The 15,642-nt window shown below is 40.3% G+C and overlaps 1 protein-coding gene across 1 annotated transcript in view; it reads right to left on the reverse strand.

The window, feature by feature from the left end:
• Positions 1-1,555, reverse strand: part of LOC150078507 (uncharacterized) — a 123,267-nt gene extending 121,712 nt beyond the window's left edge. The window contains exon 1 of the mRNA XM_090384865.1: positions 1,445-1,555. Within this exon, the coding sequence (XP_090240991.1) occupies positions 1,445-1,475 (31 nt within the window). The 5' untranslated portion in view covers positions 1,476-1,555. The remainder of the gene's footprint in view (positions 1-1,444) is intronic.
• Positions 1,556-15,642: the final 14,087 nt, after the last annotated feature.

Below are 15,642 nucleotides of genomic sequence, written 5' to 3' on the forward strand. Positions count from 1 at the left end.
AGTAACCCCAGAGAAACTTACCAACTGTATGGTACTACATTTAAGGTGGTAGAAAATGAAAAAGACCTGGGAGTAATTGTGCAGGCAGACATGAAGTTTTCTGAGCAATGCAGACAGGCTGCCAGTTTTATCAATGATATATAGGAATTTGGCTAGCAGGGAAAAGGAGGTGATTGTCCCTCTGTATAAGGCAATGGTCAGGCCATGCCTTGAGTACTGCGTACAGGTCTGGAGGCCTCATTTCAGGAAGGATGTGGATTTGCTTGAGCGCGTATAGAGAAGGGCAACAAGATTGGTGAGGGAAATGAAGGGATCCTCTTACGAAGAGAAGCTTAAGTTCTGCAAATTGCAGTGGCTGGAGACTAGGCACCTGTGCAGTGATCTGACTGGTGTGTATAAAGCCTTGAATTTATTGAGCACCCTCAATTCTAATGGGATCCTTCCACGTGTTCAGATTACGAAACTAAGGGGGCATAAATTCAAATTAAGAAAAGACAGATGTAGAATAGATGTGCGGAAATTTGCCTTTAGCCAGCAGGTGGTTAATTGCTGGAACAAACTTCCATCTGTCGTTGTGGAAGTTGATAGGTTAAATAAATTTAAGGAGGAACTGGACAGGCATTTGGAAAGAATGGTGTGATTTTTTTTTTTTTTTTTTTTGGCTGATGCTGCATAAGCTCATACACTTGCTTTCTTGTATCACATGCCACTACTACTACATCATGTTCACTGCCACTTAGTGTTTCTTTTAGCCAAACATTCTTAAACGGTTAACAATTAGATCACGTATTGTTTTCTCTTGTTGCATCTCTAATATGCTGATATAGAAAACAGACATCCAATAAAACCAGAAAATTTCTGATACTGTTTAATTGCAGGAATGGAAATCACATGGTAAGTTCCACCAATATCTGGAGTTCGGCGCCCCATTTTTAAAATATTCGGATTTACAGGCCCACTCTATTTGTCTGTATAGTTGTTCATTATACTGATCAGAGTCGTGTGGCCTTCGCTCCTACTCTGTCATTTGTGTTTTCTCAGTGCAAACTGTCTCAACACTGCGTTGGCCAACTATATACTTGGTGCACTGCCTTGAACAGAATAGTTAACGAACAGATCTGTTAATTATTTTAAATATTGTAAGTCTAATTTCGATTACGGCGAGAAAAAAATAAAGAAAAAGAAAAAATTGAACTCCGAAACATAATTTAAATTTAAAAGATCGTTACTGTGCCATCAAAGTGCAGTTGTTATTATTATTTATTTATTTATTATATGTATATTTTAGATGAAAATGTGATGTCTATCGCATTTTCATCTAAAATAAACAAAATCCGTGTCTTGAAGTTCACGATACCAGTATGGAAAATGATCGTGTGAAGAAAAAGTCATATACAGTACAATCTTAACTCTGTTAATTACGTTATAAAGGACATTATCTTACCTGAAAACTCCCTTTCCATCATTTCCACCATTTAAAATTTTGAATGAAAAACAAATAAACAGAAGAAGTGAAAAAAATTATCGTACCTTACAACAGTGTCATACAAACACACCACGCTCAAAAGTAATTTGGTTACTACCCATGATTCTTCAGTAGCAATATGATCCCCCCCCCTACTTCCTCACCCGCTTTCTCATATAACGACGACTACTGCAGCAGTAAAATTCTCGGGGAGAAAAACGAAGATGTGAAGTATACTTTTGGTAATGAAGAGTGAATGAAATCTACTACAGTTAAAATTTAAATTTATATAAGCTAAAGTGACCAGATCCTTAGTCCTCCAATGCGGGACATCGATTTTACATTTTTTTTTTCACATATATTTGTTTTATTTCACTGAAATACCTATATTATTATTATTATTATTATTAGCCATATGGTGCAAGGAAGCTTGAGGCTTATGCTGCACCAGCCAAAAAAAAAGAAAAAATTCCCGAGAGAGAGAGAGAGAGAGAGATCAAAAGGAATCACCAAGAAAGAGAAGAATGATGATATCCAGCTCAGGACCCTGGGTGTGCCATGCCCATACTCACCAGATGTGAGCCCCTGGGGGTAATATATGTGGAGTGAAATTTTCTTAAAAATTAGAACAACTTAAATCTTGCCTGACCAATTTGATTGGATACTATGATGCAGTCACAAAAGAACTGGATGCAGGGAATAACTTTGATATTATATACTTGGATCTTAGAAAGGCTTTTGATACTGTTGCACATGGAAGACTGCTGCACAAATTGGAGCAGTGTGGCATTGGAGGCAAGTTGCTGCTATGGATAAAGGGGTGGTTGAGGGGGAGAAGACAGAGAGTGGTAATCAATGGACACTGCTCATCGTGGACTAATGTAATTAGTGGAGTCCCTCAGGGTTCAGTATTGGGGCCTTTATTGTTTTCTGTATTTATAAATGATATTGATGATGGTATATCAGGCTTAATGTCCAAGTTTGCAGACGATACGAAGGTTGGCAGGGTTGTCAAGGACACTACTGACACTATGCTGCTGCAACAGGATTTGGAAAGGTTGAGCAGATGGGCTTCGAGGTGGCAAATGAAGTTTAACATTGACAAATGTAAAGTACTACATATGGGAAACAGCAACCCCAGAGCAACGTATCAACTCTGTGGTACTACACTGACAGTGGTAGAGAATGAAAGGGACCTGGGGGTGGTGGTGCAGGCAGATATGAAGTTCTCTGAGCAGTGCAGACGAGCTGCAAGAGTAGCTCATGGTGTATTGTCAATGATATATAGGAATTTTTCTAGCAGGGATAAGGAGGTGATTATTCCCTTGTATAAGGCAATGGTCAGGCCACACCTAGAGTACTGTATACAGGCCTGGAGGCCTCATTTCAGGAAGGATGTAGAGCTGCTGGAACGAGTACAGAGAAGGGCAACTAGATTGGTGAATGGGACAAAGGGGTTCTCTTACGAAGAAAGGCTTAAGTTTTGCAAATTACAGTGTCTGGAAACTAGGCACCAGCGGGGTGATCTGATAGAGGTGTACAAAGCCTTGAATGGTTTGAGCATGCTCAATGCTGATGGGATTCTTCCTCTAGTTCAGAAAAATCACCTGAGAGGGCATAAATTCAAATTGAGGAAAGACAGATGTAGGATAGATGTGCGGAAATTTGCCTTTAGCCAGCGGGTGGTTGGTGGGTGGAACAGACTTCCATCCCTTGTCGTGGAAGTTGATAGCCTAAATAAGTTTAAGGCTCAGCTGGACAGGTATTTCGAACGAACAGAGGGGTGAAGTGGAAGTGGTTATTTTTATTTATTTATGTTACTTTTTTTTTTTTTTTTTTTGGCTGATGCTGCATAAGCTTGCTTTCTTGCATCAAATACCTCTACTAATGCTAATGCTAATGCTAAAATCCGGGACGTCTGGTCACTTTAGTACAGTAGTAGTAGTAGTAGTGGCATGTGATGCAAGAAAGCAAATGTATGAGCTTATGCAGCATCAACCAGAAAAAAAAAAAAAAATCACACCATTCCCTCCAAATGCCTGTCCAGTTCCTCCTTAAATTTATTCAACCTAACTTCCACAACGACAGATGGAAGTTTGTTCCAGCAATTAACCACCCGCTGGCTAAAGGCAAATTTCCGCACATCTATTCTACATCTGTCCTTTCTTAATTTGAATTTATGCCCCCTTAGGTTCGTAATCTGAACAAATGGAAGGATCCCATCAGAATTCAGCATGCTGAACCCATTCAAGGCCTTGTACACCTCAATCGGATCACCGCGCAGGTGCCTAGTCTCCAGCCACTGCAATTTGCAGAACTTAAGCCTCTCTTGATAAGAGGATCCCTTCATTCCCCTCACCAATCTTGTTGCCCTTCTCTGTACACGCTCAAGTAAATCTACATGCTTCATAAAATGAGGCCTCCAGACCTGTACGCAGTACTCAAGGCGTGGCCTGACCATTGCCTTATACAGAGGGATAATCACCTCCTTTTCCCTGCTAGCAAAATTCGTATATATCATTGACAAAACCCATCACCTGCCCTGGCAGCCTGTCTGCATTGAGCTTGCTCAAACCATTCAAAGCCTTAAACATTAGTACAAGCATTAGTAGTGCATATGATCTAAGACAGCAAGCTAAATACAGCATCAACGGGAAAAAAAAATAATAATTTCACTTCCCCATCCCCACCAATAGTCTAGTTCATCCTTGAATTTATTCAAATTAAAATCTTCCACAACAACGGAAAACTGGTCGATCCAGCAATGGACAACTCGCTGGCTAATGGCAAATTTCCACACATCCATTGTGCAACCGTCCCTCCTCAACTTGAATTTATGCTCTACTATATGAGTAGTCTGAGCAAAAGGAACAATCCTGTCGGCATTGAGCTTGCTCAAACCATTCAAAGCCTTAAACACCACAATGAGATCCCATTGCAGGAGCCTGGAATTGACCACTCATGGGGAGCCCAGTTAGTAAAATCTCAGTCCTCCCAAAATCGGGTGGAAAAAATTTCTGAAATTTTTTCCACCCAATTTTGAATCCCATTGATGAAGTAGGGAACTTTTATGAGCCTTTTTTTGCAACGTGGCTAAGTTAGTCGGTCTCAGGCGAGGATAGCATGGTTTTTTTCTTCCGGAAATTCGGGCTTTTCGTCCAGCAACAGAAAATCGACTGCAGAACACACGCAATTTACACACAATTACACAGAGCAACATGGGATTATTCGCCGATGCAACTAAAACCCAACAACCAACTAAGTACAAAGTCCTGACGGTAGTCCCTAGGGACTGAACAGCAGACAGAGTTATATCCAACAACAATTTAAATTACACAATTTCTAAATAGCTTTTTAGAATACTAGTTGTAATCGACATAACATATGCCATCTTTCTGATTATAGCGTAAATAGTTTAATCTAGATCCTTCAGCCTTCACCATTCTTGTTTAGCGGTGATATAATTCTACAGCAGTCACTTGTGGGAGATATGCATATGTCCCTATTTGCAGGTGTTTCCCCCGTCTTTTCCAACAAATATCGCAGCAACCTCCGTTTTGGATGTAGGTGCATTATATCATCTCTTAACCATCTCAGCCAATTGTTGCATTACTTGAAAAACAATCAAACCCTGGGTTTGATTGTTTTTCAAGCCATTTTGTTGCTGCTTCAACAGAATCTAAAATAAAAAGTTGTCCGTATTCTGGCTTCTTTGCCTCGTTTGAATATAGCGGTCAGACCAGATGGTAAATCTGGTGGTGTATTCTAACACAGAGTGGAGCATTTCCAGGTGGTGATTTAATCTCTGCGTCCATTGATGCGAACGACATTGCTGAGGTGTAAGCAGTGGCATTCGCATCCCCTGTAAGCAGCTCTCGTAATAGAGTAGGTGTCGGTGTCTCAGACAGTGGCTCAATTAAAACCTTTCCATCATGATAACATTTAGTGTATTTATTCGATGTGTTTAACTCATGTCGGCCCCGAGCGCCAAGCGATTTTTTTCTGCGACTCATAAAGTGATCTTTGAAAGTGATATAGTTTTATTTTGTTGTGCGATTTTCTTCTCTTTTGTTCACTTAAAGTGGTTCTTTGTTTAAAAAGTCGTACGTAAGAACCCAGAAGGGAATCTACCTTTCTTTTTTAGTATTTATATTAAATACTCACTCACTCTACTAACCTTAATAACCTCTTGGTCACTGGTGGCACCGCTCCTGCCTCCACGTGGCGGGGCCGGTAATCTGGGAGAAGCAAGTCCTTCTCCTAGGGCTAAAAGGAGTAAACATGGACACTAATGATTTCCCACGATTAGAGCCAAAGAGCTCTCAACATGACAACCACGAAACTGATCATGACTTCTCATTGTCGAAAAGACAAAAAAAAAAAAAAAGGATGCAAACAAGCAGGACCTCCAGATTTCCTGAACATCCATTCTCTGTCTTCACAACCTATCAGCAAGCTCTCCCCTTTCATCGTACGACGAAGCCTTGTAAACGCAGCAGCATCTCCAAAAATGGTGAAACGTCTTCAATCTAGTGACTTGCTAATAGAGACCTCTCACCCAAGACACTCTGACCTTCTGTTAAAACTTACATCTTTAAGTGAAATTCCAATTCAAGTCACTCTACATAACACCCTGAATTCTTCCAAGGGAGTGATCAGTGATGGGACCTATTGAACATTTCCGAAGAAGAAATAATTCAGCAACCAAAGGAACAAAATGTAACTCAGGCCAAGAGAATCATTATTCGAAAAGACGGCACCTTAGTCCCAATACGTAGCATAATTTTAACCTTTAGTTCACCAAACTACCATCCTCAGTCAAAGCAGACTATTTAAACTGTCGTGTTCGGCCCTTTATCCCGAACCCTCTGAGATGCCCCAAATGTCAGAAATTTGGCCACTCCCAGACAGCATGCCGTGGAGATGCAACATGTCCAAACTGCGGTTGCAAAACTCATACTCAATCTAATAATCACAAACTCTGCAGTGTCCTAATTGCAAGGGCAATCATCCAGCTTACTCCAAAGATTGTGATCTCTGGAAGTTAGGAAAAAAACATACAAGACTGAAAATAAAGTATCTTTTCAAGAAGCTAGAAGACAAGTAAAATCAAATATTCCAAAAAACACTTACGCTTCGGCTACAATAGTTGCAAATCAGTAGCATTTCAGACAGATGTGTTAGTCTCTCCCTACAAATCAATCGCCGACTGGGCTGTTTGTTTGTTACTTGGTTTTTAGGAGCATTAGCAACTAAGGCCATATTGCTCCAAGGATATGCGGTGGTCATTCCCTGACCTTTTCGCATCCTCCATATTTGGTGGTCACGGGCTCGAACCCCGGTCTAATCAAGAAGCGTGTGCTACGCACTGCTGCTCCTTCCCACCTGACCGACTGGGCTCGATCAGTACTATCAACTCAGCCTATCTGAATCGCAGTTAGTGGACCAAAGTAATAATAAGCCACTCACAATTCCAACTCAAAACCTAACCCACAGTAAAGTAGCAGAAAAACTGCATGAATCAGATCCTGTGGAGGTGAAACAACCAACAAGCATGGATACTGATGATATGCCCAACCAAGAAGATTTTCTTGAATTACATGCAGATAGAGATATGGAGGATAAAAATGATTGAGGACGCCCTAATTTTCCCAGAAAAGAAAAATCTAAATTTGACCGTTACAAACAACCCATGTATAAAAAGCAGACAGATTCAACTTCCTCTTACAAAACCAAATAATGGAACATCCTATCCAATGGAACTGTAGAGGTCTTCGCAGTAACATAGATGATATACATGAATTAATTCATCATTATAAACCTCTTGCAATGTGCTTGCAAGAAACTAATTTGACATCTCTGGTCTCCGCTTCAATCAAAAATTACACTGTATTCAGGCAAGACAGGGCTGACTCCAATAACGCTCATGGAGGAGTAGCGATACTCGTGGATTAAAGCATACCCGCCAGACGTATTCCATTACAAACATCCTTAGAAACCGTTGTCATGTGTGTTGTTAATGGTATTACTCTAACATTGGTTTCCATTTATCTTCCGCCTAATCATCAATATACTATTCAGGAACTTGAAGATCTTGTTATATAGTTACCATCACCGTTTTGTTTACTAGGAGACTTTAATGCACATCACCCATTATGGGGTTCCCCCACCTCAGACAGACGAGGTAAGCTTATCGAAATGCTGATCGATAGGCAGAATTCAACATTACTGAATACTGGGTCTCCTACTGCATCTCCCTACGGGCTCAGCATCTGCAATAGACCTTTCCATCTGTTCCCCAATCCTCTTTCCAAGTATAGATTAGATATCTCTGAGTGATCCTTATAGTAGCGACCATTATCCATTAATCTGCAAAATTCCTTTCCAACAGAAAGTCCAATTAAATGGAAATTTTCAAAGGCTGACTATGGCATAATACAGATCGCACATCTCATTTGACAACGATATCATTCGGTCCGGTTCCATCAATAGTGTTACTGAGCACATCACTAATCAAATGCTGGCAGCCGCATCTGTCACCATTCCTCAATATAAAGCAAGAAATGGACGAAAAATAAATTACTGGTGGAATGAAGATTCAAAAATGCAAAAAAAGAGAAAAACAAACCGTGGAATCTTTTCCGCAAATATCCTACCACCTCCAGTCTTATTAACTATAAACAGCTCAGAGCTAAAGCTCGCTATATCAGACGCAAAGCAAGAAAAGAAACTTGGATTAAATTCGCCTCATCAGTTAATAAAAATACCGATATCAGATTAATTTGGAGAAAAATAAAATGTTTGAACAATACATTTCCACCTCTATCCACCCCGCTACTAAACTGGAATGGACAAGAACTCTAATCCCACAGATATATCAAATGCACTGGGGATTGTATTTTCTCTGTTGTCTTCTTGTAATGCTTATGATCAATCATTCCAAAAACGTAAAACAGTTGCAGAGAAATCCAAATTAAATTTCACTGACAATTCTACTTTACCTTACAATCAACCATTTACCATGCTTGAGCTGCAGCAATCCCTTACCAACTCAAGAATCAGTGCTGCTGACCCTGATGGTATATATTATGTAATTCTCCGAAATCTGGATTAAAGATAACTCTCTTCGCTGCTCATATTTTATAATCGATTTTTTTCTGGACATACCTTCCCAAACTCCTGGAGTCATTCTTATGTACTACAGATTGCAAAACCCGGTAAAGATCATTCTGTTCCTCAAAATTACAGACCGATATTCCTTACCAGCTGTCTCAGCAAAACTCTCGAGAAAATGATACCTCGCCGTCTCACTTGGTTCCTCGAGTCTCAAAACTTGATAAATAACAACCAATTTGGATTCTGGAAAAGCCGATCTTCATTGGATCTCATGATCAAAGCCGAGACAAATACCAGAAATCCTTTCACCAAAAAGGAACAGCTCGTCATGGTCTGTCTTGACGTTGAGAAAGCCTTTGACACTACGTGGCGTTTTAGCATCTTAAAAGATCTACATTCTCTTGGCCTGAGAGGTAATTTACCATATTTTATCCAAAATTTCCTTCAACGGAGACCCTTTCAACTTCGTTATCGGGGAACCCTCTCTAAAATCTTTATTCAAGAAGAAGGAATTCCACAAGGGTCTGTTCTCAGGGCTACCTTGTTTGCAATGAGAATGAATGATATAATTGAACTCATTCCGAAAACTGTGGATCATACCTTTTCGCAGACGATCTCTCAATTTCTTGTCATTCTGTAAACATGCATTACATTGAACGCCAACTTGAAATATCAATGAATCTCATCCTGACATGGATGACACAAAATGGTTATAGACTATCCAGCCAGAAATCTACTGCCATTCACTTCTGTTACAGACGCAATATGCATCCTGAACCCGAGCTGCACTTGAATAACCATCCTCTTCCCATAGCTAATTGTATTCGTCTACTAGGATTGTTCTTTGACAAGTTAAATTTCCAAAAGCACATTGAACATCTCCGGACTACTTGTCAAAAAAAAACTCAACATACTCAGAGTCTTATCAGCCACAACATGGGGAGCAGATCGTTACAGCCTGCTTCATTTATACAAAACTGCTTCATTTATTTCAAGTTCGTTATCGGGGAACCCTCTCTAAAATCTTTATTCAAGAAGAAGGAATTTTGTATAGAACCATAATCAGATCACGACTGGACTACGGCGCGCCTGTCTTCGACTCTGCTAGGGAGAGTGCTTTATCTCGCCTCAGCCCTATTCAACATTCAGCTCTCAGAACAGCAGTAGGTGCGTTCAGAACATCTCCAGTGCATAGTTTGTATGTTGAAGCTCATGAACCTCCCCTAAATATCAGGAGAAAGATGCTGTTGCTGAACTATGCAACCAAGATCCAAAGCCAGATGACCCATCCTAATTGATCAATACTTTATAATCCATAGTTTTCGACCTTCTATAGAAACAAACCACAGTCAGTTCGGCCAGCTGGTATTAGGCTAAAACAACCAGCAGAAGATTGGGATATACACTTCAATAAAATCTTACAAGATCCTATAGATCCTGACCCTCCATGGTCTGTCATCGTGCCATCTTGTGACAATTATTTCCGCCAGTGGGGTAAACACTCTCTATCAGATATTAACATCCAACAGCTACACATAACGCATACTCAACGTTATCCTGACTTTGCTAAAATTTATACAGATGGATCGCAGTCTGAGAGTGGATCGGGCGCAGCAGTAGTACTCCCTGATACTATCATTTCTCTATCTCTCCCAACAGAGTGCAGTAGTTACACGACTGAATTATATGCCAAAATTATATGCTATAGAAAATATTTTCCATGTCAATTCAAAAGAGCGTAACATACACAGACTCGCAGAGTTCCTTATTAGCCTTGCAAAACAACTCCCCGTCTACTCACCCTCTATTAAAGCTCATTAGAGCAGAGTTGATACGTCTGAAAGAGCATCGACAAAAGGTTATTTTCTGCTGGATACCTGGCCATACTGGAATACCAGGAAATGAAATTGTGGATGATGCTGCCAAACATCCATAGAGAGCAGCCCCAATGAATTCCTTAGTACCGTTCACAGATTATAAAATGAAGATCCGAAGTATATGTAAAGGTCGATGGACTCTTCAATGGCAAGCCCAAATTCATAATAAACTTTTTCAAATTAAACCTGTACCAAAATTATGGGCTTCCAGCCTCATTGCCAACAGACAAGAAGAAGTAATTCTAGCCAGAACCAGAATCGACCATAATCATTTAACTCATTTGTTCCTCCTGTCAGGGAATGACCCTCCTCAGTGTAACCATTGTCATACACCACTCACAGTTAAACACATACTTCTGGAATGTACTCTGTATAATAATGCTCGACTAGTGTCATTCAGTTCTCTGGCAAGCTTAAAGGAACCTTTGTCACTTAGCCATATCAAATCTCGTAGAATTCTTCTCCTTCCTAAAACGAATAGGACTGTATAGCCGTTTCTAACTGCTTCTACATGAACCAACACGGGCAGAATGAACTACTTTACTAAGTGCAATAAGGCCTAAGTAGCCATTGTACTTAAAACCCCATCAACAACAACAACATAACTCATGTCCCTAATATCTTGCATTGCAATACTCACAGTTGTAACATATTTCCTATGTCATGCTCTTCCTCATTAATTACAGCTTGCTGATTATTCGCATCCAGTACATCTATTTAATTAGTCCAACAGAGTTTCGCCCGTCTTCTGATTTCCAAACTTGCTTCTCTTTCTTCAATGTTTTCTGTCCGTCTTCGTAGTCGTAGAGTCTCGTTTCGGTCTCTTAGATCTCTTCACTAATGTTTAATTAGCATTTCTTCTACATTTTCTCAAAGTTCTTACACATTGCTCAGCCATTTTTACACTTCTTATTAAAATTGAAGACAGAAAATAAACAATAAAAATAAACATAGATCGATAGCTTTCAAGGACAGGTTGCCTTTCTTCAATGGAAAAACGTTAGTACAAAAATTAATAAAGAATGCCCGGTATGTTGGTTATGCGAGGTGAAACCGCGCGAACGGGTGCTGGTAACAATTAGCAGTTGGAAAATTTGGGCAGAATACTTAAGCGTTTTATATACAGTATATAGATTATAAAGAGAAAAGAACATGAGCAAGCAGTAAGGGCGAAAACAGACAAGAATATAATAATATATCAAAGGCACTCAGAAAAATCAACAATAATTTCAAGGACATACTTAGTGTTAGCAGAATGAACATGAGAAAGTAATTCAGTGAGCGCCTCCTCTGTTCTGAAATCATATTGATCAGCTAATACAAGAGATTTGAGCCTAATGAGAATCAGTGTTTCTAATGTTTTTGCAAAGATGATAATAGAGGAATACAACAAAAGGATTTACCACCCATCTGTTGGAAAAAATTAATTTAAGAAAACCTATTTTCCAAACAACAGAAAAAGTAATTTTATTGAGATATTTGTTACATAGCAGAATGAACATGAGAAAGAAATTCAATGAGCGCCTCTGTACATTGTCCAGGTCTGAAATCATATTGATCAGCTAATACAAGAGATTTGAGCCTAATGAGAATCAGTGTTTCTAATGTTTTTGCAAAAGTGATAATAGAGGAATACGACAAAAGGATTTACCACCCATCTGTTGGAAAAAATTAATTTAAGAAAAGCTCTTTTCCAAACAACAGAAAAAGTACTTTTATTGAGATATTTGTTACATAGTGTCGGAGGAACCATTGGCAGGAGCTTGTGGAATTGTTTAATAAAGATGCCTGCATGAAATTCGAGGCCTAGGCAATCAGAATTAATCATTCTGGTTACCTAGGCCTATTGCTGAATCTATCTCAGCCTTTTGCATGACTGAGATTCAGCAGTAGGACAGGAAAATCCTCTGGACAATCAGAAGGAAACAGAGTCGCCTTACATGCGAGAGACTCAGTAACAAGAAAGAAAGGGCTCACAGGTGAGTATGGGCATGGCACACCCAGGGGCTTGAGCTGGATATCAACATTCTTCTCTTTCTTGGTGATTCCCTTTTGTGTGTGTGTCAGGGTGGCTCAGGAATTTTTTTTTTTTTTTTTTTTTGGCTGGTGCAGCCTAAGCCTCAGGCTTCCTTGCACCATATAGCTAATAATAATAAGCTCTAAGGGTCATGAATGGCAGTGGAAGTAATCAAATTCTTCTACGATTTCATTTTCCAAGTAGTAACAGTCTTGACGTCGAGTAACTGATTTTCTCCTTAAGTCTTCTATTAAGCTTCTACGATGGCGTTGGTAATTACGCCCACCACGATGCTTAGATTGGTTGGATTTGATTCTTTGAAGAGCATCTCATCTGACTTAGGCCATATTTCTGAAATTAGCAAATCGATCACAAGTTTTATTGTCGATTTTCTTTCCCAATACAAAAGTCATGTTACCTTCCTCTGAGAACGACTGAGCCATGTGAAGACTCATAAAAATTAATCCTGTTAAAGAAGGGATTGGAACTTAGATATTTTCCACACGATGTGGAAAGGACGATGATTATACCAAATGGTCTACCCATGAAGATTTAGTCCGATGCACTTGATAACGAAGCAAAATATTTTCCCAGTGACTATGAGGAGTGTGCCGAATTTTCTCGTCTGCTGTATTACAGGCACGACATACAGCGTCATTGACAGAAGAAGCTAATTCAGAAGCTTCCTTGTGTGGTGGGGATATGGCAGGGCTTTCTTTTGTGGGCATGTCAGCAATTTAGGCCACATATATCATGTTCTTAATTTGCGTGTCTGTAGTGGATTTGCCTGTTTGGTTTGAGAAAAAGAAAAACCAGAGTCATCGAGAGAAAGAACCTTGTTACTCTACGACCAACTACTTAGGAATTTTGTGAAAGAAGCCCAGCCCATAAAAATTCCCGATGCCATCAGCGCGATTTGAATTCACGTGTTTTCCCTCCAGTGTAGCGAAGATGGCAATTATATTAACTGTGCAACTCATGGGAGCCAGAAGCTGTAAACTGATGGATGAAGCTTATGGTTTTTCAAGGGAAGTTGGTGGTTATAGATTCCTGAACCCAGTCCCACATGATGTAATTCAAAGCAAATCTCCGATTATGTTTATTGTTGTTTAAAGTGCCAACATGCCAACAACAATAAACAAAATCTCCGATTATGTTTATTGTTGTTGGCATGTTGTTTAAAGGCACAAGGGCTATTAAGGCCATATTGTGCCTATTATGCGTCGCGCAAAGCATGTCACAGAGAAGGTAATCGCGCAAGATTCACTTAAATAAATGTTAATTTAAATATTAATTATTAAATATATAGGTTAAACTTTAGAACAAAGCTCTTACATCTTTGAAACAAGTGGCCAGGTCTAATCCCCCAATCCCCAGTGCTACGCACTGATTGGGTGCTAATCACCAGTATTTTGCGTGAATGCCGTTAATAGCAAGCGAATACAGCCAGCAGGAACACGATGTACAGACCCAGAAACCCAATGGGTGTAGTAGACACTTTTCTCCCTCTTGGCGATCAATTATTCAAGCGAAAGAAATATATGCAGTCAGATCTCTATATTCGCAGATTCGTGTGTTCGCGTTTGAATTTGGCTGCTGCTCGCTACATTCACCTTGTGAGCGACATCCGAATAGGATGGCTTGTGACCTTTGCGTTAGGCTATTTATGCTTAAAATATTACTGTCATTATGTGAATACCCATGGGTTCTAAACAAAGTTTATCTAGTGACGGACAAAAGACTGAAAGGACCAAGAAAATAATGACTTTGAACGAGAAAGTGCGGATTCCAAAAAAAAAAAAAAAAAATGTCGAGAAGGGCTCACATACACGACCGCAGGCCACATGTTTGGTTTCAATGAAAATACTGTACGATACATAAGGAAAAGGAGATCAGAAGAGTAGTGCAGTGGTGGAATTCATACTGCTAAATACACCACTTATGTACACTGAGTAGACAGAAATCATGGGATACCTACCTAGTAATGGTTAAGCTCACGTTTCGCCCAGATAAGGGCAGTCACATGACGAGGCACTCAGTCAAACAGTTCATGAAAGCATTCCAAAAGGTATTTCCATCCATGCTTGCTGTCATAATTCTGTCGAATTCCTAGGTGGAGGATCGATGGCTTGAATGGACCTTTCCACAGAATCTCAAAGATGCTCCACAGGTTTCATATCCAGTGAACGGGGAGGCCATTCCATGATGGCAAAATCGGCAGAATGCTCTTCAAACCTGTTCTACTCACTACGGCTCTGTGGGGAGGCATTGTTCAGCTAGAAGAGTCCATTTCCCTGTGGGTGCACGATGACCACGAGCAGACGCAGATGGTCAGCAAGGATGGGCACACGTAACCTGGATCGTTCGTAGATGCATCTAGACATACGAGAGGTCCCGTGGGCCAGTTGAACACGTCCCAGACCATTATCGACCGTCCACCTACCTGAACAGTACCTTGTTGACATGATGGGTGCAGAGCTACATGCATTTCTGTCAGATATGCACCATCTGGTCCGCTTGAAATAATTCAAAACAGAATATATTAGACCAGGAGACCTGTCTCCAATCATCCAAGGTCCAGTGCTGATTTTCTTTCTCCCAGTTGAGGCGTAGAGGCCTGTGTCGTGGTGTTAGCAATGGGACGCTGGTGGGTCGGCAGCTCCCATAACCTATTGCGGCTAATAATTGCGTGATGGTTTTGGTGGAGACGTTTGTGGTATCTCCCTCATGGAAGTCAGCAGTGTGCCACTGTCGCTTTTCTGTTGGCTGAAACAATACGAGGCAGACATTGACAGCCACATTCATCCAGCACCTTCCTCTGCCCATACCGGTCCTTGATGAGATGTTATAGCGTATCCCTGATACTCTCGAACGTAATAGTGAAATTTCTATGCCACCTCCACGACAGTGACCCATGTGTCGGAGACTTACTATCATCCCTCTTTCAAAGTCGGTTAACTCGTGATGTTTATCCATACTGACAGCGAATTACCATCTATGTGATTGCAGTGTACCTCGTGAATGCAATATACCTGCCAAGCAGTGGGTTCATATACTAGCAAGAGGGATGACAGCGTCCCATTGCCCAGGAAGCAGAAATCTCATGAATTTTGTCCTTTCAATGTATGTGGTGAATGCAGGGCAGTTCATTTGTTATTATCATTAGC

This window comes from Mastigoproctus giganteus, chromosome 11, assembly GCF_048544385.1.
Source record: "Mastigoproctus giganteus isolate SK-2022 chromosome 11, ASM4854438v1, whole genome shotgun sequence".
Lineage (NCBI taxonomy): Eukaryota > Metazoa > Arthropoda > Arachnida > Uropygi > Thelyphonidae > Mastigoproctus > Mastigoproctus giganteus.